Source organism: Beta vulgaris, chromosome 2, assembly GCF_026745355.1.
Source record: "Beta vulgaris subsp. vulgaris cultivar EL10 chromosome 2, EL10.2, whole genome shotgun sequence".
Taxonomy (NCBI): domain Eukaryota; kingdom Viridiplantae; phylum Streptophyta; class Magnoliopsida; order Caryophyllales; family Amaranthaceae; genus Beta; species Beta vulgaris.
This window is the reverse complement of record NC_079203.1, coordinates 1444944-1466142: the sequence shown is the minus strand read 5'-3', so window position 1 is coordinate 1466142 and position 21199 is coordinate 1444944. Positions and strand designations below refer to the sequence as shown.

Below are 21199 nucleotides of genomic sequence, written 5' to 3'. Positions count from 1 at the left end.
CGAGAAACTACCGGCGCCACCGGTAGCTCCGGCGGCGTAAGTATTGAATGTTTGGGAGATAACATTGCCGTCTTTAGCGTAGTTGATGAACTCGTCGTTGTGACCCGCTGAGTCACGGCTGTACCGGCGGAACGAGTCGAGTGGTTCGTTTTCTTCAGCTGAGTAGTTTGTGAACGAGTTGAGGCCAGGTGATAGTAATTACTCAAAAAAAAACTCATTTGCTAAATCACGTCCTAGAATTTCCTACTAACGCCCTGTATTTGTATAAAATACTGTACTTTTGTATTTTTCTTTTTCTTTTTTCATTTTCTCCTCTTTCCTCCCTTCCCCTTCTTCCACACCACCATCACCTTCATGCCCACCCTCCACCACCACCACCTCTCATAATGCTTTTTTTTTTAGGGAAAAAAATCAAACAGACAAAGCTCACCACTGCACCTCCGTCGCACCACCGCACCTCCGCCGCACCACCGCTGCCGCATTCCCGCCGCCACACCACTGCACTACCGACACAGAACCACCGCCGTAGCCCCACACCCTCCTCTCCTCTGTTTTGTTCTTTTTCTGAATTTTTTTTAAAAAAAATAGGTAGGCGTCCACCGGTGGAGGCGTCCATGGCAGGCGCTCCACCACATGGTGAGGCGCCTGCCATGGACGCCGCCACCGGTGGTGGGGCGTCCATGGTGGACGCCTACCTATTTTTTTCAAAAAAAATTTCAGAAAAAATGGGGCGCCCACCAAGGACGCCCCACCACCGGTGGAGGCGTCCTTGGAAGGCGCTCCACCATGTGGTGGAGGCGTCCTTGGAAGGCGCCCCATTTTTTAAAAAAAAAAAAAATTTGAAATGAAGAAAAAACAGAGGGGAAGCCGTGGTGGGAAACATAGGGTACAAATACAGACGAACGGTGGCGGTGGTGTTGCCGTGGAAATAGTCCCTAGTTTATCCAAATGGTGGTGGGAATTTTTGTTTGGTATTGTTTCCTGCAATCTCTGAATTTATCCACCTTTCAAGTTATTCTGCAAATACGTAAAAGATACTATTGTATTTCAAGTTCAAGTTAGTCATGGTTGAAACTTCAAATTTTGACATTCATTATCTTAAGAGTAAGGTGGTTGAACTAATAACAAAGATTGCTAGGCCTACCACAGAATAAAAGAGAAACTTCAAATCTCTGAATTTATCCAAGTGAGTAAAAGGGAAGAAGAGAGAAAAGAAATGTAAGAGTATAATTACGGTATAAAAATACCGTATTTAGGGCGTTAGTAGGAAATTTTAGGGCGTTATGTGTAGTCGATACCCACTTATGGCATCTTGTGGGTCGATGATTTTGATGGCTTGCATTTCTCGTGATTATTGATGTCTTGGATTTCTCGTGATTATTGATGTCCACTTAGCCAAGTACTACCCTTATATCAATGTCATTTTCCCTCCATTGTTTGTTATCAATTACTTAATTTGTTATGCATTCTACCATTATAATTTGAGTTTTTATAATTTGAGTTTTTTTCGGGGATATATCAGAGTAATAGGTCATTTTGCGCGGATATACCTACTATTTTTTTTTTTTTTGTGGGGATATACCAACCTAAATTTAAGTTTTAAGGTACAAAAAATCCACTATTTTCGCCTAGGAAGTCAAATTTTCGGCCTTTGACTTGCTTTAGTTTCTCTTTGTATAGTGTGTGATATTCAATTGCTTCTATTACATTCATTTTCCTCCAACTTCATCATTGTCACTTTGTGGCTCACTCGGGAGTTCCTATCAAGTCAAAGGCCGAAAAATTTGACTTTTTAGCCAGAAATCGTGTTTTTGGTACCTTTTAACAAAACTTAAATTTAAATTGGTATATCTAGTGAGGTGTATCCCCACAAAACCCCCTATTACCCTAGTATATCCCGACAAAATACTCTTTATATTTAATTATAAAGTTAACTTCATATTTATTTGAACTCTACATTTACTAACAATTTTTTTTACTCTTAGATTACAAAATTAATGTTGCAGAGGAAAAAAATGGTTAACCGCAAACCAAACTGTTTTGCGCAGTTCAATTTGGGCTAGTTTGGCCAAAAGTGCGATGCGATTTGAGTTGGAAAAATATCATACCGTATATTTGCAGTTTGGATTGGGTTACATCTCAAACACCAACCCAAACCGCGAACACCCCTACTTGCATTTCATTTAAAATTAAGGAGTGGAAATTCTCAATTCCATATATACGATTCTAAATCCACTTTTAGTGTTTGGCAACTACTAATATCAAGAATCTGAGTTTGTCTTCCCAATTGTGAATCATGAACAATCAAAATTCACAGAACCATTAAATTTGTCATGTGAAGGTACAACAAAACACTAATTTTTACTTCATTATTCAAGCATTACATCAAACACTAGTTTTCCATTTGCTCTTTCACAACATGAAGGAGCATCAAAATTCCACATTTCAATATTCAATTCAGAGAGAAAAAAAAAAAGGAGCTAACTTCTACAATCGTCTAATAGACTAACAGTCTTCCACTACATAGATACTAGCTAAGATCAGCCTCTCCTCCCACTTACCATTACCAGCAGATATAAACAAGAGTTTTGTTTATCAGGTTTGAGGACTGATAGTAAATATGGCGACGCGACGAGTGCCATTTGCCCCTTTGAAAACATCTATGCACAAATGTGGTGCTGGTCTAACAAGCATACTACTCGGTCCTCGCGCCGCTGAAATTGAAACATGAGGTTCCTACAGAGGTCTGCAGGGAGCACAACAGCAAAGTAAACTATAGACTATATATGTAGACAGATATTTATAGTATACAATTATTCATGGGTACAAACACAAGAGAGAGGGGTTCCCATGACAACCGCCCTAAGGAGTAAACCACCCTTATAGTGCGAACCTTACAACCATTGGATCATGTACATTTAGGGTCGAGATCCTATATATACATATATATAGATAGATCAGATTAAACATCATGCAAGACAGAAGAAAAGATGACCTGGTTGGAGGAAAGGTCGAATGCTACAAACTCAACAAGGAAATTATGCACTTCTCCAAATAACTTATATCGGACTTATCAAGAGGACTTACAAACAAAAGGCATGATACTTGACTTTCTATGTCGAGAAACAATGAGTGTACACATATAAGGAGAATTCAAGCAATAAAAGGATGCAATATTTTTACGATTGACCTTAGCCTACATTCACATATGAGCAAAAAGAAATTCCATTATTTGCATAATCTAAAGCAGTTTAAGTTTGAATGCAATCGAATTGTAAACCCTCCCTACTGAACAGTAAGCACCATGTCAAATACTGGTGTACAGCATACACCCCCCCCCCCCAAAAAAAAAAAAACAATAAAAACAACAAGAAGTGACTGCAGAAAACTCTCTTCTACCATACTGTCTCGTATGGTCGACACTCGACAACACCAATACATAATTTACGAGATTTTCCCCAACAAAGAGCAATTACAAACCGTGGAGCCATATCTATAGCATCCCATATGTTAGTCCAACATTCTCCTAAGACCTAAGAATATATGATAATCTCCTATTAAGTACTTGTTCCATCAAAAATTATTTGGATCTTTGTTTTACATGCTAAAACTCCGACCATTAATTGAAGGAAAGTCCACTAGATTAGATACGTTAAGACGTTAGAATGCTTTCCTTTAGTAGCTGCATGCCACTCAAGTAATCTGTCTTTTGAATCAAAAGATAAATCCAGTTGGAAATTTCCACAAGAGGAACTTTATACCACTAATCTATGTTACTCCGACACGGATACGAGTGTCGTACCCAAGTAGGGATCGGGGGAATCGGCACTCTACTCCAAAAGTATGGCCGATACAGGGATACGGTCAAAAGAGTGTCTTGACCAGTTTTTTATACACTGGTATCGTACAAGTGTCAGAAAAAAAAATCCACACCTTTATTCCTTAAAAAAAAGTTGTAAAATTGTTAAAAAGTAGGTAGAATTTAAAATTTAACCTTGAAAATTACTATAACTACAGAATAGCCGACATTTATTTTTCATGTTGGTTCGAAAAGCAAGAGTAAATGAGGGCCATGTTCCAATACACATTAGTTCCAATAAAGACTAGTTCCAATAGTCAACTGTCAATGCAGACATTTAATAAGTTGAGTATTTATTTTGCTTTTATTTGTTTTGCTTTTCTTTATAACATTTCAAGCTTTTAGTAATATTTGTTTGTTCTTTTCAGAACAACCATTTCCCACGTTTTGAACTCCCACCCTTTCACTTCTTCTCTTTATTCTCTTCTTCTCTTCTGATTGGGTGATTTCGACACCTCTCTTCCGACACTTTTCTGATACCTGACTCTGACACTTTTTCCAGGCGTGTCATGTGTCGTGTGTCGTGTCGAGTAGACACGCGACACCCAAGGTGAAAGAGGGTGTATACCACTAATGACTAACCTGAGGCTTATACCTAAAAATATGAAATATATATACATCACTTACATTCATATGGAAAAATTGTCAAAATATCTGTTAAAAAAATATTAATGATCATCATTCGACCTTGGAAAACAAAAGGCAGTATATTCAAATGGTGGAGGTATAAGGGTATTGACTATTGATTCCCAAGTTACCAACTAATATTGGTAAAAAAAATATTAATGGAATGATAACTCAAATTATCAAAAAAAAATATTGGTAAAAAATACATTCATGAACCAGTCCGTCATTTAATTCCATCATTCCCAATATTTTCCAATTAAAAACTACGCCTCTGAAGTCTGAATCCTAAATTCTGATTTATATAATAGAATGCAGATATCTAGAGGAAAATTCCACATAGAAGAATATAATCTATGCTATGAATAATTTCAGCTAATCAATTAAACAGATATTTCTAATGCTACGCAGATATTTGGAAATTATTAGCAATCAAAAGCTACCTGTAAACAATTTCATACATCAACAGATAACTGAAGCCAACAATTGCATTGTGCATAGTAAATTACCAACACTGCAACTTGAAAAAAAAAACCAGCAATTCAGCACCAAAATGAAACTTGTGCATGAACTATGAAGGCAGCCTTCCTTCTTCGAAGATTAATTAGTTTGCCACTAGTTTCCAGAGAATACATCAACCCAACTAATGCACAACCTATCATCCAGACCTCAGACTCTGTGTGCTTGATCAGTTTGCTCAATAATACATGACTATCTCCCCCTATCAGCTATATTTAGAGTACACATAACAAAACCCATTAAAACACCCCAGTATATTTAGAAGAAACATAAATTCTGTCAAACAAACCAGCCTAGTAACAGAGGCATCTCACTTCATTAAACTTATATTATGGTATAGCTGTCTAATGCAATAATACAGGCTTCTCTACAGATCATATGATTGAGAAATTTTATCATCTATCTCCACAAATCATCTCTAGCCCCCTTCATATCTGATAGAGCATAATATCTAGCCCTGAAGAGAAATTCAAACCAACCATACCAAGCAGAAGAATTACCATTATCCTCTCTCGCATTTACTGAAATATACTCACTTGGAGACTAATAGCATAATGGGCTGTAGGAACTGTCTCCTACAGCTTGTATAATAATCTAGCCCACCCGTAAGCATAAAAGAAAAGTTCTGGTCTTTCCTTATGCTTCTTCTTTTACAACAAGTCCATTACCCAGTCTCTTTCAGTGCATGTTTGGTTCTAACTCATGGAATGGAAAAGGAATAGATCTAATAGAGGGGAAGGATGGCAACCATAATTGTTACTTCTTCTTTTTTTGATAATCTTGGGATTTCATTAATTGCCTTTAAGAGAATTTGTTACTTTCATTTTTATTTTATTTTTATTGGGAAATTAAGTCAGTCCAAGGGCTAACCCCTACCAAGGCTACTAGCCTTGTAGGAACTCCAGCACATTGGCTGGTAATGCATGCAAAGCATGCTAAGGAAATACCCCAACATATGCTGGGGTAAGGATCGAACCCCTGACCTCAGAGATCAGAGGGGAGTGCTCTACCACATGAGCTAGCTCCTCATCCTTTTATTGAGTGTTTGGTTAAGCGATGAAAAGGAAACACATTTAATTATGAATAAATAAATATTTTCCATACTTCGAAAAAAAACACATGCAAACATTAAGGCCAGCAAATTCAAATAAATTGTATGTTGCAAAATTTATGCAGACAAAAAATCGAAATTTCAACTTCGAGCTACTTGGTAAATTAGAAGCTAACTTTCCATATCTGAGGAAAAAAAAATGAAAGATGCCAAGAATACTTATCACCGACGGACAAATCTAAGCTCAGAGAGAAAATGAATGTTTACTTGCTCAATAGTTGAAAAAGAAGAGAGTGAGCTCTTGAGTGCTGCGAGGCATTAGAGAGAGAAATAACATTACAGGAGAGTAATGTAAACTGTTACCGCAGGAGAAGGTAGGGTAACAAATTAGGATATTCGGTTATCCTCAAGTAACGGAAAGGAATACAGCTTCTAATCTACCAAATGTAAAGTAACGAAATTGCTTATTTGATTCCGTTTCCAATCCATGAAAAAGGGCAACCAAACATGCTCTTAGTCACATACTCATTCATATAAACTTCAGCTTTCTTAACGACCGACTTACTACTTGTCTAACCTGCTAAGGTCTCCAATAAACAGCCTTTCAAGTACTCTTATTAGCTAATTCAGGAAACCATGTAAACCTTGATCCCCCAAAACCTTGCACCATAGCCCAATCTCTCTTAGTCTCATCATATAACCTTCTGCTTTCATAACAACCTACTTATTCTAACCTGCTTAGGTTTCCGGTAAACAGCCTTCCAATGAGTCTTAGCTAATTCAGGAAACCATGTACACCTTGATCTCCCAAAAGCTTACCACAATGACAATATGGCATAACCAATTTAGGTAAAGACTTAAGACACATGCTCCAATAATTGAAGCTTCACCTTCACTTGTACACGGAATGACACAGGGCTGGTGAAAGAGAGCAAAAGTAGAAGTGAATAGACAAGAAAAATTATGCATGGGGGTATAAAATATACGAAGTCTTTCACTCCCTCCGTAGTCCGTGTCTTATTAATTGCAATTTATACCTCTTTAGGATGACCTTTATTGATTGCATCATACTATTTTTGGTAAGCTCGTTCTCTGTACTACTCTCTCCGCTTTTCTAATTGCTAAATTTCTATTTTTGGAAATCAAAGTACCAACTTGACTGCTTATTTTGATTTTTTTATAAGTAAATGTATAGTCATGTGTGATCTTGTTAGATTTGTCTTGATGTGTAGATTCCTACTATCAAATATTTACTTGAAAGAAATAAGAGACTTTAAGGGTTAGGTTAAAAAAAACGTCTTGAAAACTGTGCAAAAACAAATATAGTCATTAACAAAAAGAACAAAGGGAGTATTTCTTTGAAGTTAGGGGACACACCCACTCACTTTTCCTCTCTACTTTCCACCATCTTTACATTCTGTGCCATTGTCCTAAATTATAATTAATTAGACTTGGACGGAGTACAATAATTATAACTCTAATAGCACTTCTCACAATAGGGAATTGATTATTGGCAGCGATAATAGAAAACATAATACTAAAGTTGAAGAATCTCACTTGAAAAATCATACCAATATATTCACCAAGTAGAGATGAAACAGACTCTATAGTCTATTCTAAGGTTTTTATTAGATTCAAATACACAGATATAAGTAGCAATGAAAATGAATGAACAAACAATATGCATCCCAAATTCCCAATAGCTACTATGTCAAGTTCTCATCTCCCAAGTTCCAAGGTATCCCATGGTAATTACACATACTCCATCACCATTCACATTAATTAATTATCTCATATCACACACCCCCACCTAACAAAATTAGAACCATTCACACTGGATCGTTGTCCCTCAAGCACCCTGTCCGTGTGTACCCGAATCTGATCTTTTGCTTTACACCGGAGGTGGAATCATTAAATGAGCCAAAAAGTCTTACCAATGCATTTATGACAAATAACACTACCTATTTTTGTTATATGTTCACTCCTCACCTAAATGACCAACAGGCCACTATACTAATATAGATTATCTGATCAGTAAACATGCCAACAGAATGACAATTTTTGTCCCCAAAAGAGATGATGATTTGTCATAAAGTAATGATATGAGTATGAGAAGTTGAACGAGCTTCTGGACAACCTATCCTTGAAAAGAAAATCCTTGAAGGAAAGCACCAAAACATCCATATAAGCCCAAATGAGCCCATAATTTTAAATGCAGTAAGAGTACAATTTCCTTGTCATGCATAAATCTTCCTATGTGTTACACCTTCCCAACAGAATAGTGTCGCTTCGGACTTGAAACCTTTTGGTACATGGAACAAATGCAAAGGGGGGCTGCTTCAGACATGGAATGCAGAAACCCAGGCTTTATAATGAATTGTTTACTATTATAAAGACAAAAAGCTAGTTAGACTACATCTAGCATTATCTGACACTCCCACTTGTTTTAGGATGCTTTAGTAATTTGTTACACAAGAAGCGCAAGAAGAGTTTTCAGGATGGCTAGCAGAAACTCCATGCTCAACTGCTAAAGAAACATTATTGCTGAATTACTAATCAAGATAATAAATTATCATTGCCACAATATCCGTCTCTACTCCTTACAAATTTATTCATATAATTTATGAACTATTTAATTTGCCAAATTCATTCTCAAGCTCAATTTAGATTAGTGGTGATCCACAATTCATATTGATAAACCCCAATTTAAAATTTAATCACTGGTAAATGGTGATCATATTTTTGGCAACCCTAGCTGAGGTTTAAGTTGATGTAACTGCAAGTACCTCAAACACTCAAAGAAGAGCTCAATGCCTCCACCAACTTAAGGGATTCATAAGTTTTCCCAAACTCATCAACAAGCTAACCAAATATTCCTTACAAGCGTTTACTTATCCCAAAAAGAATTAGCATTTATAACCATGCAAACTACAAAAAAAAAAAGTACAATAGATCACCTTAAAATAGAAAAGAAAAGGAGTAGAATAATGATATGCTTACCACTTAGGTCAGAGAGCTACGTTACCAGTAACTTAATCATCATCTATATCTACAGCTTGTACAGGACCCAGAGGCCCCTTTACGCCTCCGTTGCTTCCACCAAGAAGTTCGCGAGCAGCTTTCTCCAGAAATTGCTCTGCAGCCTCTCGCACAGATTTCATGTCACTTGGAGTTTTCCTCTTCTTCTGGAAATTCCTCTCCGAGTACTTCATCCTACCTTCCTCGCCCTTACTTATAGCCCTCATCCTTTTTCTTTGCTCTACAAAGTTGAAGTAGACAATACCATCAATTTTCAAAAGAACATAAAAGAAGAATCATTCCCAACAGAAGTAAGAAACAGGTCACCTACCAGGGGTAAGATCAGGCAAAGAATGTTCGATAAAGCGAGTTGCTGCTTGGGTATTCACAGTAGTACTAGGTCGCAAGGGTGCTTTAAGATACACGAAAACAGAGCAACATTACTAATCATAAAGTGTAAGTTACCAACAAAACAAAACCTTATGATTTTCCAGCATAGACTTTACATGAAAAAGAAAAAGCACTATCGCATGCCATAATATTATTCAGCGATCAATACCTTTACTCTTCTCCACAAAACACTCAAGTTTTTCCTGGTACCGACACAACCTATCCTATATAAGAAACAATAAGGCGAAGTCAGCGAAATGTAAGCTGAAGAGCTTAACACAGATAGACTACATAAGCTGAAACTGCTGACATAGCAGAAACGAAGACCGGGTTGGGAACATTTATAATTTCCAATGTCTATTGGATAGAATTAAAAAGGACAACACAAAGGCATTGAAACATACAAAAGTTAACCAACAACAGATCATCAAGTAAAACACAAACAAGTAGCTCTAACCTCTATTTCATTACAGAAGACATGAAACAGATATAATTAAATGAAAACAGCATAAACACTGATGACATTCACAGCTAAAATCCAAAAAAAAAATACACACATCCTCAAAAAAAAAAAAAACCTATATCATCTAATTTTGCAAACTGAAAAATTCACTCATAACAACAACAAAAAGGAAAGGAAGGAATACGTACAAGCTCTCCTTTGATAGGATGGTGATCTGGGTAAACCCCACTACACCTCAGCTTCACTGCAAAAAAAAAAAAAAACACAGAAAAAACACAAAAAAAAAAACAGACATTAATTTCGCAATAAAACAATCAAATACCCAGAATCTTAAATTGAAAATAAATCAACAAAAATGGCAAAAGTTGTGAACTTTATATTTATTTACCAGATAAAAGAACTGAAGTAATTTTAGCAAGCAAAAGAAGGGATTGAGCTCGTTCTAAAGGGGGTAAAAGAGAAAGAACTTGAGGGTCAGAAGCAAGAGAGAGAAAATCATCAATATTTGATTTGAGTTCATCAATTTTTGCCAATGTTTTTCTCACTCCTTCCATTACTTTTTCTGGTACTATCTTACTGCTGCTATTATCCTCCGCCTCCATTTTTGTGTTTTTCTATCTAAAAATCTAGGGTTTGAAGAAGGATTTCAATTGAAAATTGAAGATTGAGGGTCTTCTTCTTCTTCTCTGTTGCTGATTTTTGCACAAAAATTTGAGCCGTTTTAAGGGTTTTAAAGGGTTGAAATTGTTTCTTCTTTTTTTTCTGGCGGCAGCTATGTTAAAAGAAGCTGAAATTGTGATTTTGGTGTTGATGTGTGCGTAATATATTCTTGTATAGTGTTACTAGTATTACAATATTACCTCAACCTTCAACCTGATTTTGTAACAAACTAGATTTCCAAAATTACAAGTTTTATAGACTAGTGACTGATTGATTCTGATTTCTGATGCATACAAAAAAAAGTGTAAGGACTATAATCGATAGACATCTCTTCCCATGCTCTCTTGTAAAGAGGACATTGGGCTGAGAATATTTAGGGTTGGTCGAAGCTAGACTTGGGCTTGTCCCATTTTTGCGGGTTTGGTCCAGGTCCAGGTCCAACTAAGTTAGAATCATGAGTCGAGCCAAACACATACCCATTGGCTAAACGGGTTGGATGAACTCGTAGCCGTAAGTTACCAATTACCTCGTATTACTTTTTGCTTTTGATTGATTAAACTTCTATAAAGCGCAAGGTAAATGAATGAATTAAGCCTTACACCATGCTTAAATTTGGTTTTTAGCTTACGTTAAAGTGTCCCACGTCAAAAATCCATTTTGTCATCTCGAACCTACTTATGATTGCTACGCAAGTCCTAGATAGCCCTAGCTTTCTTGTCGCCAATAGGCAAAAGGCGTGTCTTCAAAATGCAATATTGTTAGTGCTTTCATGAGCCCCAAGACTCATTATGTACAAGGTTTGTGTTCTTGCCTCCAAATAGGCTAGACTCTAGAGCTTCTGCGTTCAGCGTGTTGCGCGATCTAGTATCAAAACACTTGAACTATGACATCACAGGCTTGATACAAGTTGGGGCTGCCCCAAAAAGAAATATGTGGCCCTAGTCTCCAAGAAAAAAGATTTCCTTCATGACCCTATAAATTAACTATAAACTAAAGCAAAAATGTTAATTTTGTTTGCTTTTTCAAGAATAGTGAGAAAGCACTACATCACAAGACTGGAAAAGTATGAAAGGGATAATCGTTGATTAAGTTAATTAGGGAGATGGAAATAAGTTTTGGTGGTGGAAGAAAATAAAATATGAATAGGAGCTATAAAGTAGGAAAATACACGGTTTTTTCACCATATACCTGATGTTTTTATTATTCATCAACTATTTACGCCAATCCCCTTAGTTTTGATAGTCGAATAGGGCTCTTTTGAGCTCGTTTCTTGTGAATTTGATGCGTTTGGAGCTCTTGTCGTGTGTTGCAGGTTTTGATGCAGATTGGGCACTTTTTGCCTTTATCTAAGTTGCGACACGGAAGTTCAACGATCACACAAGGTCCAAGGAGTATCCGGAAGATTGCACGAGCGATTCGGTCGGATTGCACGAAGAAAAGACAAAGAAACACATTCGCCCAGTCGACTGGGCGGTGTGGCCCGACCTGGCGAACCACCAACTTGAGCTGCTGCTGCATATTCACTTCACCCGGTCAACCCGGCCAAATGGAGAAAAGCGTTTACGCGCCCGACCGGGCGAATCAAGAAACTCCAATTCTCCAACATTCATTTCGCAAAGGGGAAAATTTGCTTACGCTCTCGACCAGGCGGATTTGCTTCTTTGTCGTAAGTTCTGAACCACCGTCGCCCGACCGGGCGGTTTTTCGAGACGGGTTTTTTCGGGTTTTTTAGCCGATTTTGTAAAAAGTATAAATAGGTTTTAAGTATTTTCGTTTTATCTATCTTATTTTCTACATTTTTAGGGCCAAACATTTAGTTTCTCTCTCTCTACCTTTGTGTTAACTTTTGATTTTGAAGATTATAAAGATCGTTGATTTCGTTTCCGTTGTTCTTCGATCATTCGATATTCTTCTTTACTTAGTTTAATTTAATGAATTCTTTTACTTTGATTATGATTATTGAGTTTATTATTATCATGATTGAGTAGTCTATTTCTAGGGCTTACAGAGGGAAGCCATGTTTATACCTTTTTTATTATGGTTTGATGTTCTTTGATATTTGGATTGAATTAGAATAATTCCTATTGATTTGTTATGCTTGTTTAATTCATGTAATTGCGCAATATCATGAGTTATGTTTAGCTAATAAGAATTAGAATCGAAAGATCGTATTCATTAGAGGCTTGTTACAATAGGTAGATTTGATTATGTTGAGCGACCGTACTGGCATTTGTTAATCTAAGGGTTGTTAATGCCTGACCAAGGATTAACGAAATACCCTATTTATTCGAACCTCAATCCAAGTATTGTTGAACTATATTGTATTGATTACATTGGTATAAGCATGGTGGACCGATCAATTGCCCTAGGTTTTTAATTATTTGATAAACTTACATCATTTTGTGTTCTAGTTTACTCTAGTATATAGAAATTAATTCTTCAATCAATTTTCTCTCTTGAAGTAGTTAAATAATTGACCATAAATCTGTAGAACTCCTCTCCCTGTGGATCGACCCGTATTTGCCAGTTTCTGCTAAACAGACACCGTGCACTTGCGGTATATTTTAAAACACATCAATACCCCTGACAAATTTTTATTGCACCATATACCATTTCGACTTTTGAAATTCACCATATACCCCATACTTTTCAAAAAATACGTTCACTTACCCTTAATGACTTAACTCCGTTAGTCATTAATAACCCCTAAATCCCCCTTCAATCCTAATTAACTAACCTAAATCTAATCCTAACCTCTAATCTAATACCCTAACCCAAAACATTCCTCCCCCACCCTAACCCTAAAAATAAGTAAACTCTAACTATTTCTCTCCTTAACCCACCCCCCGCCCCCAGTCCCACCAGCACCCCCCTGCAACCACCGCTGCCCCCACAACCACCTTAGCCTCGCCAGCCCCCTCCCAAACCCCTACCCCCGCAGCCCAACAACCCCCCCCACCCCTCCCCTCCCCCACCCTTGATCCCCACACCCCTTCGATTTTCGCAACTCTTACCCCCACCCCACTGATTTTCGCACCCATCCCCCCACCCCGTCGATTTCCCAAAACTTGGAATCCGGTAAACTTTGGCGGTTGCGAGTGTTTATGAATCCGTAAATTTCACATTTGAAACTCAATGGGGGTGCAAAAATCATTGGGGTGGGGGGATGGGGTGCAAAAATCATTGGGGTGGGGGGATGGGGTGCGAAAATCAGTGGGGTGGGGGTGAGAGTTGTGAAAATCAAAGGGGTGGGGACGCGGGGAATAGGTGGAGGTTGTTGGGTTGCGAGGGTGGGGGTGGGGGCTGGCGAGGCTACGAAGGTGGGGGATGATGGGGGTTGTGGTGGTTGTGTGGGGGCTGGTGGCTGGTGGCCTGGGGGTGGGTTAGGGAGAGATATTGTTAGGGTTAGGGTAGGGGAGGGTGTTTAGGGTTAGGGTTGGGGTTAGATTTAGGTTAGTTAATTATGATTAAAGGAAATTTAGAAGTTAATGACTAGCGGAGCTTGACGTCGTTAGTCATTGAGGGTAAATGAACGTATTTTTTTTTTTGAAAAGTGGGGGTATATGGTGAATTTCAAAAGTCGAAAGGGTATATGATGCAAAAAAAAAAATTGTCAGAGGTATATGGTGAAAAAACTGAAAAATATATGAATGATTCACTAGGAGTGTATAACTAAAAGCATATGTGTAAAATTGAACATTAAATTATCCTTAATCATCCCCTAAAAAAAAATTTTATCCTAAATCATAATAAGCTAATATATGTACTAATATATTAAAAGGCGTTTCTAACAAGGAACATTGTCACTTGACACTACTATTGAAGCATTTCACTCAATGTAATCCACATACAACTAACAAATTAAAAAATGCATTATATGTGTACGATTTAATTTCATAAGCTAAAGCTTATATACAAAGCCAATAAACCAAGTGATATTTGGTGATACCATCTTAAAGTAAAATATTAGTAAATGAAAATGATAATTACCTGGGACATTAACCGGATCTAAAAATGATAACGCTATATTAGCTAATGGCTCTGTTTGGCAAATAAAGTTTAGAGTCAGGCTATTAGAGTTTGCTGTTAGAGTTTTAACTTTTTGTTAAGCAGATTTGACTGCTGATTTGACAACTTCTTTTTATAAATGTGTTTGGTAACAATTAACTGATTGCTAAAAGCTTATTGCCATTTGTTTGTATGAAATGACATTTATAGACATTTTCATGGGTAGTATTATTATTAGAGGCATAAAAGTCATTGAATATATTTTTACCTAATACTCTAAAAAAAAAGCTAGGAGCTTTTCTATTTTGAGAGTTTTTATTCCAAAACTCTCTTTTACCAAATACCCTTTAGAGTTTTTGACAAGTTAAAACTCTAAAAGTGGTCCAAAACTCTATTTTTACTCCAAAATTTTAATTGCCCAAAACCCCCCAATATCTTCCCGTCTCGGAGGACCTTGTAGGCTTCTGACTGTTCTGAGTAGGGATGGCAATGGGGCGGGTCTGGGTCGGGTCCACCTGGACCTAGACCCAGACCCGTTTATTTTTCACAGACCCAGACCCGCCCCAGATCCGTTGGGTCTAGATTTTTCAGATCCAGACCCAGATCCGCTGGGTCTAGCGGGTCCATGGGTCCTTATTGGGTCCTAAATGAGTCCTTCTTAGTTTTAAGTTTCCATCACATTTTTGAATATATGTAATTGAAAAATTTCGCCCTAATATATATAAGTTCTTGTATCCATGGTTAAAGCATTATCTAAATAAAATTTTAAGAATTAACTCATAAAATATTAAAATGTTATAACTTATAAAGTTACATGTCTTAGTGGAGTTACAACACTAACGAGTTCACAAAATCACAACTCATAAAATTTTAGAGTTTAGGTAAAAAAAAAAATTCTAATATGTAAATGGGTCCGTGGGGCGGGTCTGGGTCTAGCATATGTAAGCCCGGACCCAGACCCGACACATGCTCTTCGGGACCCAAACCCGACCCAGACACATTGGGTCTAAAATTTCTAGACCCAGACCCTTATAAATGGGTCGGGTCCTAGCGGGTCTGGGTCGGGTCCAGGACCCATTGCCATCCCTAGTTCTGAGGCTTGCACAACACTTTTGCAGCGAAAATATGTTCTTTGTATTATACTTCTACAACGTAATGCCTCATTTAAATTGACTCATTAAAATTTCCGACTAGCAAAAAATATTGCTATTTTAGGGGACCTCTCATACTTCATGCACACTCCAACAGACGACAGTTAGTAAGTTTTAAAATACCAATATTTGTAATACTTAGCAATAAGCAACTAATGACTTTTCAAATCATACATAATATTATCAAAGATTTATTTTGAAATCAAGGAGAAACTAATTTCCTCAAAATCATCTCATTAATCAGCAAATCACTAATTTTGCCATAGTTAGACCTTAAAATCCATGGACATCTACTTGACAGCCAAACACAAATAAACAGCATGAAACACCACCATTTCCTTGGTTGATTTGTTCACACACTACAGGTGGACCCACAAGCCAAATATGATGCAAAAGGGTAGTTTAGTAAAACCACTTCCATGTAGTGTCCTGATAAAAATAACCACCATACCCACCAAATTCTGACATTACAAATACAAAACCAATACAAGTGTAATGTTCAAAGCTTGCCCCTTTTTTTATGGCCCCCCCTCCAACCAGGAAGATAAGAAAGACTGAAAAACATACTTTTCTATGCAAATAGCCATAACCCATAAACCCATTTTATCTTCTTCCTTTTTTTTTTTTTATCTGCAGTCCACCATACATGCATACATACAAGATAACCCATGTAAAATTCAAAAAAAAAAAGGAAAAAAATCAAGAAAAAATAAGGAAAAAAAGGAAAAAAAAAATGGAAAGTTGAGATTTTTGGAAGGAAAAAACATGGCTAAATGTCTTCTAATGTCCTCCAACACAAAGAAAGAAAGTTCATTGCTTTCTCTCTCCTCTCTCTCTATTACTCTTCTTAACTTCTTCTAACTTCTCTGTCAAAGAAAAAACATCACTGAAAATATATAAAAATTTATCCCAGAAATACCCTTTTTTTTCTTTCTTTCTTTCAGAGTTTTTTGCCACAATTTTACAATGCCCCCCATTTCCTTCCAAGTTCCATCTTCATCACAAGCCACCAACTCTCCTTTCCAAAATTCCTCTAATATTTTTGTTCTGGGGCCCTTTTTGGGGTTTTCACTTCTCTTCCATTCAATGTTCCCACAGAAAAAGAAAGAGAAAGTTGCAAGAAAAACTTCATCTTTCTCTCTCTCTATTATCCCTTTTCACGCTACTTCTTCTTCTTCTTCTAACTTTCTCTCTCCTATTATAGCCTCCTCTTTGAAAACCTTATCTTTCCAATTTCATTAGGGTTTTTTTCTCTCTCTCTCTCTCTTCTTTTGTTTTCCCCCCTTTTGTGATCTAGGGTTTGTGTTGTTTTCATTGATTTGGGGAATTTTGGTTGATGGGTATTTGATTTTGGGCAAAAGGGTTTTCATGGATTCTCGTCGATCAAGTTCTGTTGATGATGTGGTTAAAATTAGGGAAAAGCATCAGTCTTTGTTGCAAGATTACTTGGTTTTGCAAAAGGTTTGTTCTTTAATCTTGTTTTTCAATTTTGTTTTTGATTTCTTGTTTTTCATCAGTTTGATCATGTGGTAATTGTGATCTAGTATTTAGTTTGTTGTTTCAAATTTGGTTGCTTATGCTGTTTAGTGCCAAAGTCTGAGAAATTTGGACCTATGAAAAGCTAATCATCGTTGAATTTGATTAGGTTTGATGTAATATGAACTAATCACAGTGGAATTTTGTTGGGTATTTGATTAATATGACTAAGTTATGGGATTTGTCATAGAATGTGTAAATCAGAGGTATGTTCTATTGTTTTCTTTATAGAGATTTAATTGGGTTTGATTTAATATGAACTAATTACAGTGGAATTTTGTTGGGTATTTGATTAATATGACTAAGTTATAGGATTTGTATTAGTATGTGTAAATCAGAGGTATGTTCTATTGTTTTGCCCCTTTGTAGAGATTTAATTGGGTTTATATGATTCTAACATGAAGGATGAGTGTATTTTTTGCATATTATTGGTGATTATATCTATTATTGTCTTTGATTATGTGTGCTTGCTGAGTTTTGAGAGTTTTGGACTTACAGTTTGTTTGGTAGAAGGAATTTGGAAGGAAAGGAAAGGAAGTGGAAGGAAATTTATTACTTTCCAATGTTTGGTTCATTAAAAAAAAATTAAGTGAAAGGAAATGGGAGGAATTGGAAGGAAAGAATCTTTAATAAAATTTCACTTTCCTTTCCTCCCAAAAGCGGGGGAATTCGGAAGGAAAGAGAAAATTTATACCAAACGTGGGAAATTAAGGTTTTTTTTTTCTCTCTTCCATTCTTTTCCTTTCTCTTCCCTTCCTTTCTCTTCCCTTTCTTTCCTTTACTAAAAATGAACCAAACACACTGTTAATATTGATGAAAATTTAGTTTTGGAATAGAAAAGGAATTAGTCTTGTGGTGGAGTGTGGGGAATTCCTTTATGATCTTTTAAAAAGTTGCAGGAATCTCTTGATTTTGTTTAGTACAGATGGTTTAACTAGTTCATTATGTCTTTTTATATTAGGAATGTGTATCAAAGAGGAGAAAGCTAAAGGAAGCAAAGGAAAAGAAAGAGACCCTTTTGGATGAAATCAGGTAATTATGTCTTAAAACAAGTGCTTGTTGGTTAGCAATCTCTTTTTCTTATACGAAAAATTGTGCACGAATAATGGATGTATAGTTAGGTCTTATTAGCAAATCCTGGTAATGGTTGACATGAACAAAATGAACAGCCTTTCTTCAATCAATGTACTAGTCTCTAGAGCTTTAACATCCTATTAGTCAGTCTCACAGATCAATCTTTGTATATTTGTTTATGCAAGTTATGCCTATTTGGTATGACAATGAGAAGTTGATGTCTTACTAGCTCACTTGATTTCAGATTCTTGAAGCGGAGACGCAACCTCCTGGTGAAGATGCAATCACAAAATGCAGAACAACCGCAAGACAATATCTACTCACAAAAATCACATGCTAAATACGAAGTAGGACCAAGTGGACAATATGCTAGTACTAGTGAACCACCATTGCAAGATTCTCGGCTGGCTATAGGCTCTATATGGAATTCGGTAAGTTTCTTCCAACTTTTTTTGGTGGTCTCACTGTTATAAACACATGGTCTGTTTCTCTCAGATTCGTGTACTTGTCATATGTGTAGTATAGATGTGCCCTATTGTCCTTCACGGCTTGTTTATGAAAATTGCCAGCCTGTTATCAAGTGTCCAAGTCTCCGCACCCATGTCGGAGTGTGAGATTTCAAAACAGATACTTGAAGTAAAATGTAGAGTCCGAGTAACATAGGTCTACTGGATGTATGCCTTTGTAGCATGACATTTTGAAGCATAACATGGCACCTGACTTACACTTTCTATTTGTGATGCAGGCTAGCATTGCTAAAGAAGAGGCGGGTTTTGCATCTGTGAAATTAGGGAAGAAGCCTAAGGATTTGTTTGCAAATGGAAAAAGAGCTGAGAAAAGGAAAATTTCTTGGCAAGACCAGTTGGCTTTGAAGGTTTAGGTATTATTACCTCTTCAGAGAAGTACTTACAATTTGTGCGGAGGATATCATTTGACCTTGTATTAGTGAATCATTCTTTACTTTACTAGCAGTTTGCTATCGGAGAATACATGTAGAGTTAGTATATCAATATTCGCCTTCGTGGAAATGGCGTTTCCTTAGCAACGTGAGTAATGGAGTTCATATAAAGGAAGTTGATAAATCGTTGCCAATTTTTAAGTCATTTTCCCCATGTCATTTTTTTCTTACAGCAATTTCGCGGCTCTTATGTATCGTGTCCTGGTTTTTTCTCTATCACGACTTTTCTGCTTGGAAATTGCTTTATGAATGTTCTAAACTGCTGTCTGCAATCTGCTTAAGCAATCTATTATTTGAGCTGCACAGCATTATGGTTTCTGATCTTACATCAGAATCGCATTATAACAGTTAGGCCATGCAAATTTCGTAAGAAAAAATATAGTGGTGCGGGATTTATTTAGATAAGGTCGCAAATATATAATTCAAAATATCGATTTTTTGTATAATTTTTACTTATTGGCGATTCAAGATTAATGGTTAAAGTTCTGCATTTGCAAGTGTAAAAGTTTAACGTTATGAAGGCCAAATCAAGAACTATTACAAGTTTTAAAGTTTATAAAATAGTCTGAATACCTACTTCCCTACGTACAAACACATATTACAAAGACTAGATTCATATTAATTTATGAATCTTATCTTAATTTTATTTGAAGATGTTTTCTAAAGGCTAAATGATAGTAGTATCCCATCTTACTAGTACTATAGCTATTTTTGTTCTTTGAACTGTTTCCTGTTTGTCTTTAACTTTATACTGTTAAAATCATCAAATAAATGCATGCCTGTTACATGGAAAAGTACTGTAGATTGGCCTTTTTTTATTACTATTATAAATTAACTAGTTATTAGGCCCGGACTACGCCCCGAATAAGGAAAAATTTCATTTGTTAATAGTATAATTTAAGATGATAGTACTAAATGTTGTTTGGTCTAATGATTAAGACTTTTGTATGTGTTCTTGAGGTCCCGAGATCAAACCCTATACTACGCAATTTTTAATTTTTTTTTATTCTTGTGCATTACATGGAGTAAAACTCTCTTAGGGAGAGCACCACGTGGCACCGTTTCTTGTTTAGGCACGGCTTTTAATATATTAGTATAGATAAATAGATTTGCACAAATAGTCCAGTATTAAGTTCAACAATGTTACTGTGAAACTGCACATTAGTGGAATCATATCATATATTCATATCATAAGTTCCTTCTTTTCTTGAGGTGTCTAATTTTCTTTTTTCTTAAAGCATATGAATGTGAATGTAGCATCATTTAAATGACGACATATGAAGCTATTCTTTGAATGTTCAATATCTGAAAATTACAGCATTTCTTCATAGAGAATCTTTCCCAAAATCAGAATGGGGCAACACTAAAATATTATACTCCCTTGTTTACTTTAGGACAACTCCATATCCTTTCAATTTTCATCGAGGTCCAACAAGGAACTTGAGTCATTACTAGGAGTGTTAACGTGTCGAACCAAACCCAAGCTTAGGGGAATTCGACCTAAACGCTTGAGCTCAAGCAAAATTTTAAGCCTTGCAAAGTTAAGATTTTCAAGTACGAATTACAACTCAATTAGAGTTTGAAAATTATAAACTAAATACTCGTTTTTGTTATAACCTTTGCATATCTACGTTTTAGCTACTTCTTTTGAGCTTCTCATCAATATTGTGCACATTGTTACAATTAATTTCAAGTAAATTAATGTGTAATATAAAATAGTATAGAAGTATTTCGAGCTTGTGCTCGGCTCATGAAAATTTATTGTGCTCGGCTCATGAAAATTTATTGTGCTCGGCTCATGAAAATTTCCAAGTGCATTCCCTTGAAGCCCGTTAAACTATGCATAACCAAATGTGATAAGTGATTGATCAACAAATAGGAAGAAGAT

General features: G+C 36.4%; 2 protein-coding genes across 2 annotated transcripts; one reads left to right on the top strand and one right to left on the bottom strand.

Moving 5' to 3' along the window:
• Positions 1-2342: 2342 nt before the first annotated feature.
• Positions 2343-10855, bottom strand: LOC104887774 (uncharacterized). Its single transcript, XM_010672512.4, has 6 exons — positions 10313-10855; positions 10113-10168; positions 9631-9685; positions 9403-9483; positions 9054-9312; positions 2343-2746 (listed from the first exon to the last, which is right to left on the bottom strand). Exons 1-5 carry the CDS (start codon positions 10524-10526, stop codon positions 9086-9088), a joined length of 633 nt encoding a protein of 210 aa, XP_010670814.2. The 5' UTR covers positions 10527-10855; the 3' UTR covers positions 2343-2746; positions 9054-9085.
• Positions 10856-16449: 5594 nt separating this feature from the next.
• Positions 16450-19452, top strand: LOC104887776 (hypothetical protein). Its single transcript, XM_010672517.4, has 4 exons — positions 16450-17204; positions 18241-18311; positions 18598-18784; positions 19099-19452. The coding sequence occupies exons 1-4, from the start codon at positions 17112-17114 to the stop codon at positions 19231-19233; spliced, it is 486 nt and encodes a 161-aa protein (XP_010670819.2). The 5' UTR covers positions 16450-17111; the 3' UTR covers positions 19234-19452.
• Positions 19453-21199: the final 1747 nt, after the last annotated feature.

Excerpts from the sequence above, each read along its gene's own strand:
- LOC104887774 (XM_010672512.4), bottom strand. The coding sequence starts at position 10,526 with ATGGAGGCGGAGGATAATAGCAGCAGTAAGATAGTACCAGAAAAAGTA. Across the intron at positions 10,169-10,312 it reads TACTTCAGTTCTTTTATCTG|TGAAGCTGAGGTGTAGTGGG; the intron begins GTAAATAAATAT and ends TTTTTTTTGCAG. Across the intron at positions 9,313-9,402 it reads TTTGCCTGATCTTACCCCTG|AGCAAAGAAAAAGGATGAGG; the intron begins GTAGGTGACCTG and ends TCAACTTTGTAG.
- LOC104887776 (XM_010672517.4), top strand. The coding sequence starts at position 17,112 with ATGGATTCTCGTCGATCAAGTTCTGTTGATGATGTGGTTAAAATTAGG. Across the intron at positions 17,205-18,240 it reads ATTACTTGGTTTTGCAAAAG|GAATGTGTATCAAAGAGGAG; the intron begins GTTTGTTCTTTA and ends TTTTTATATTAG. Across the intron at positions 18,785-19,098 it reads TAGGCTCTATATGGAATTCG|GCTAGCATTGCTAAAGAAGA; the intron begins GTAAGTTTCTTC and ends TTTGTGATGCAG.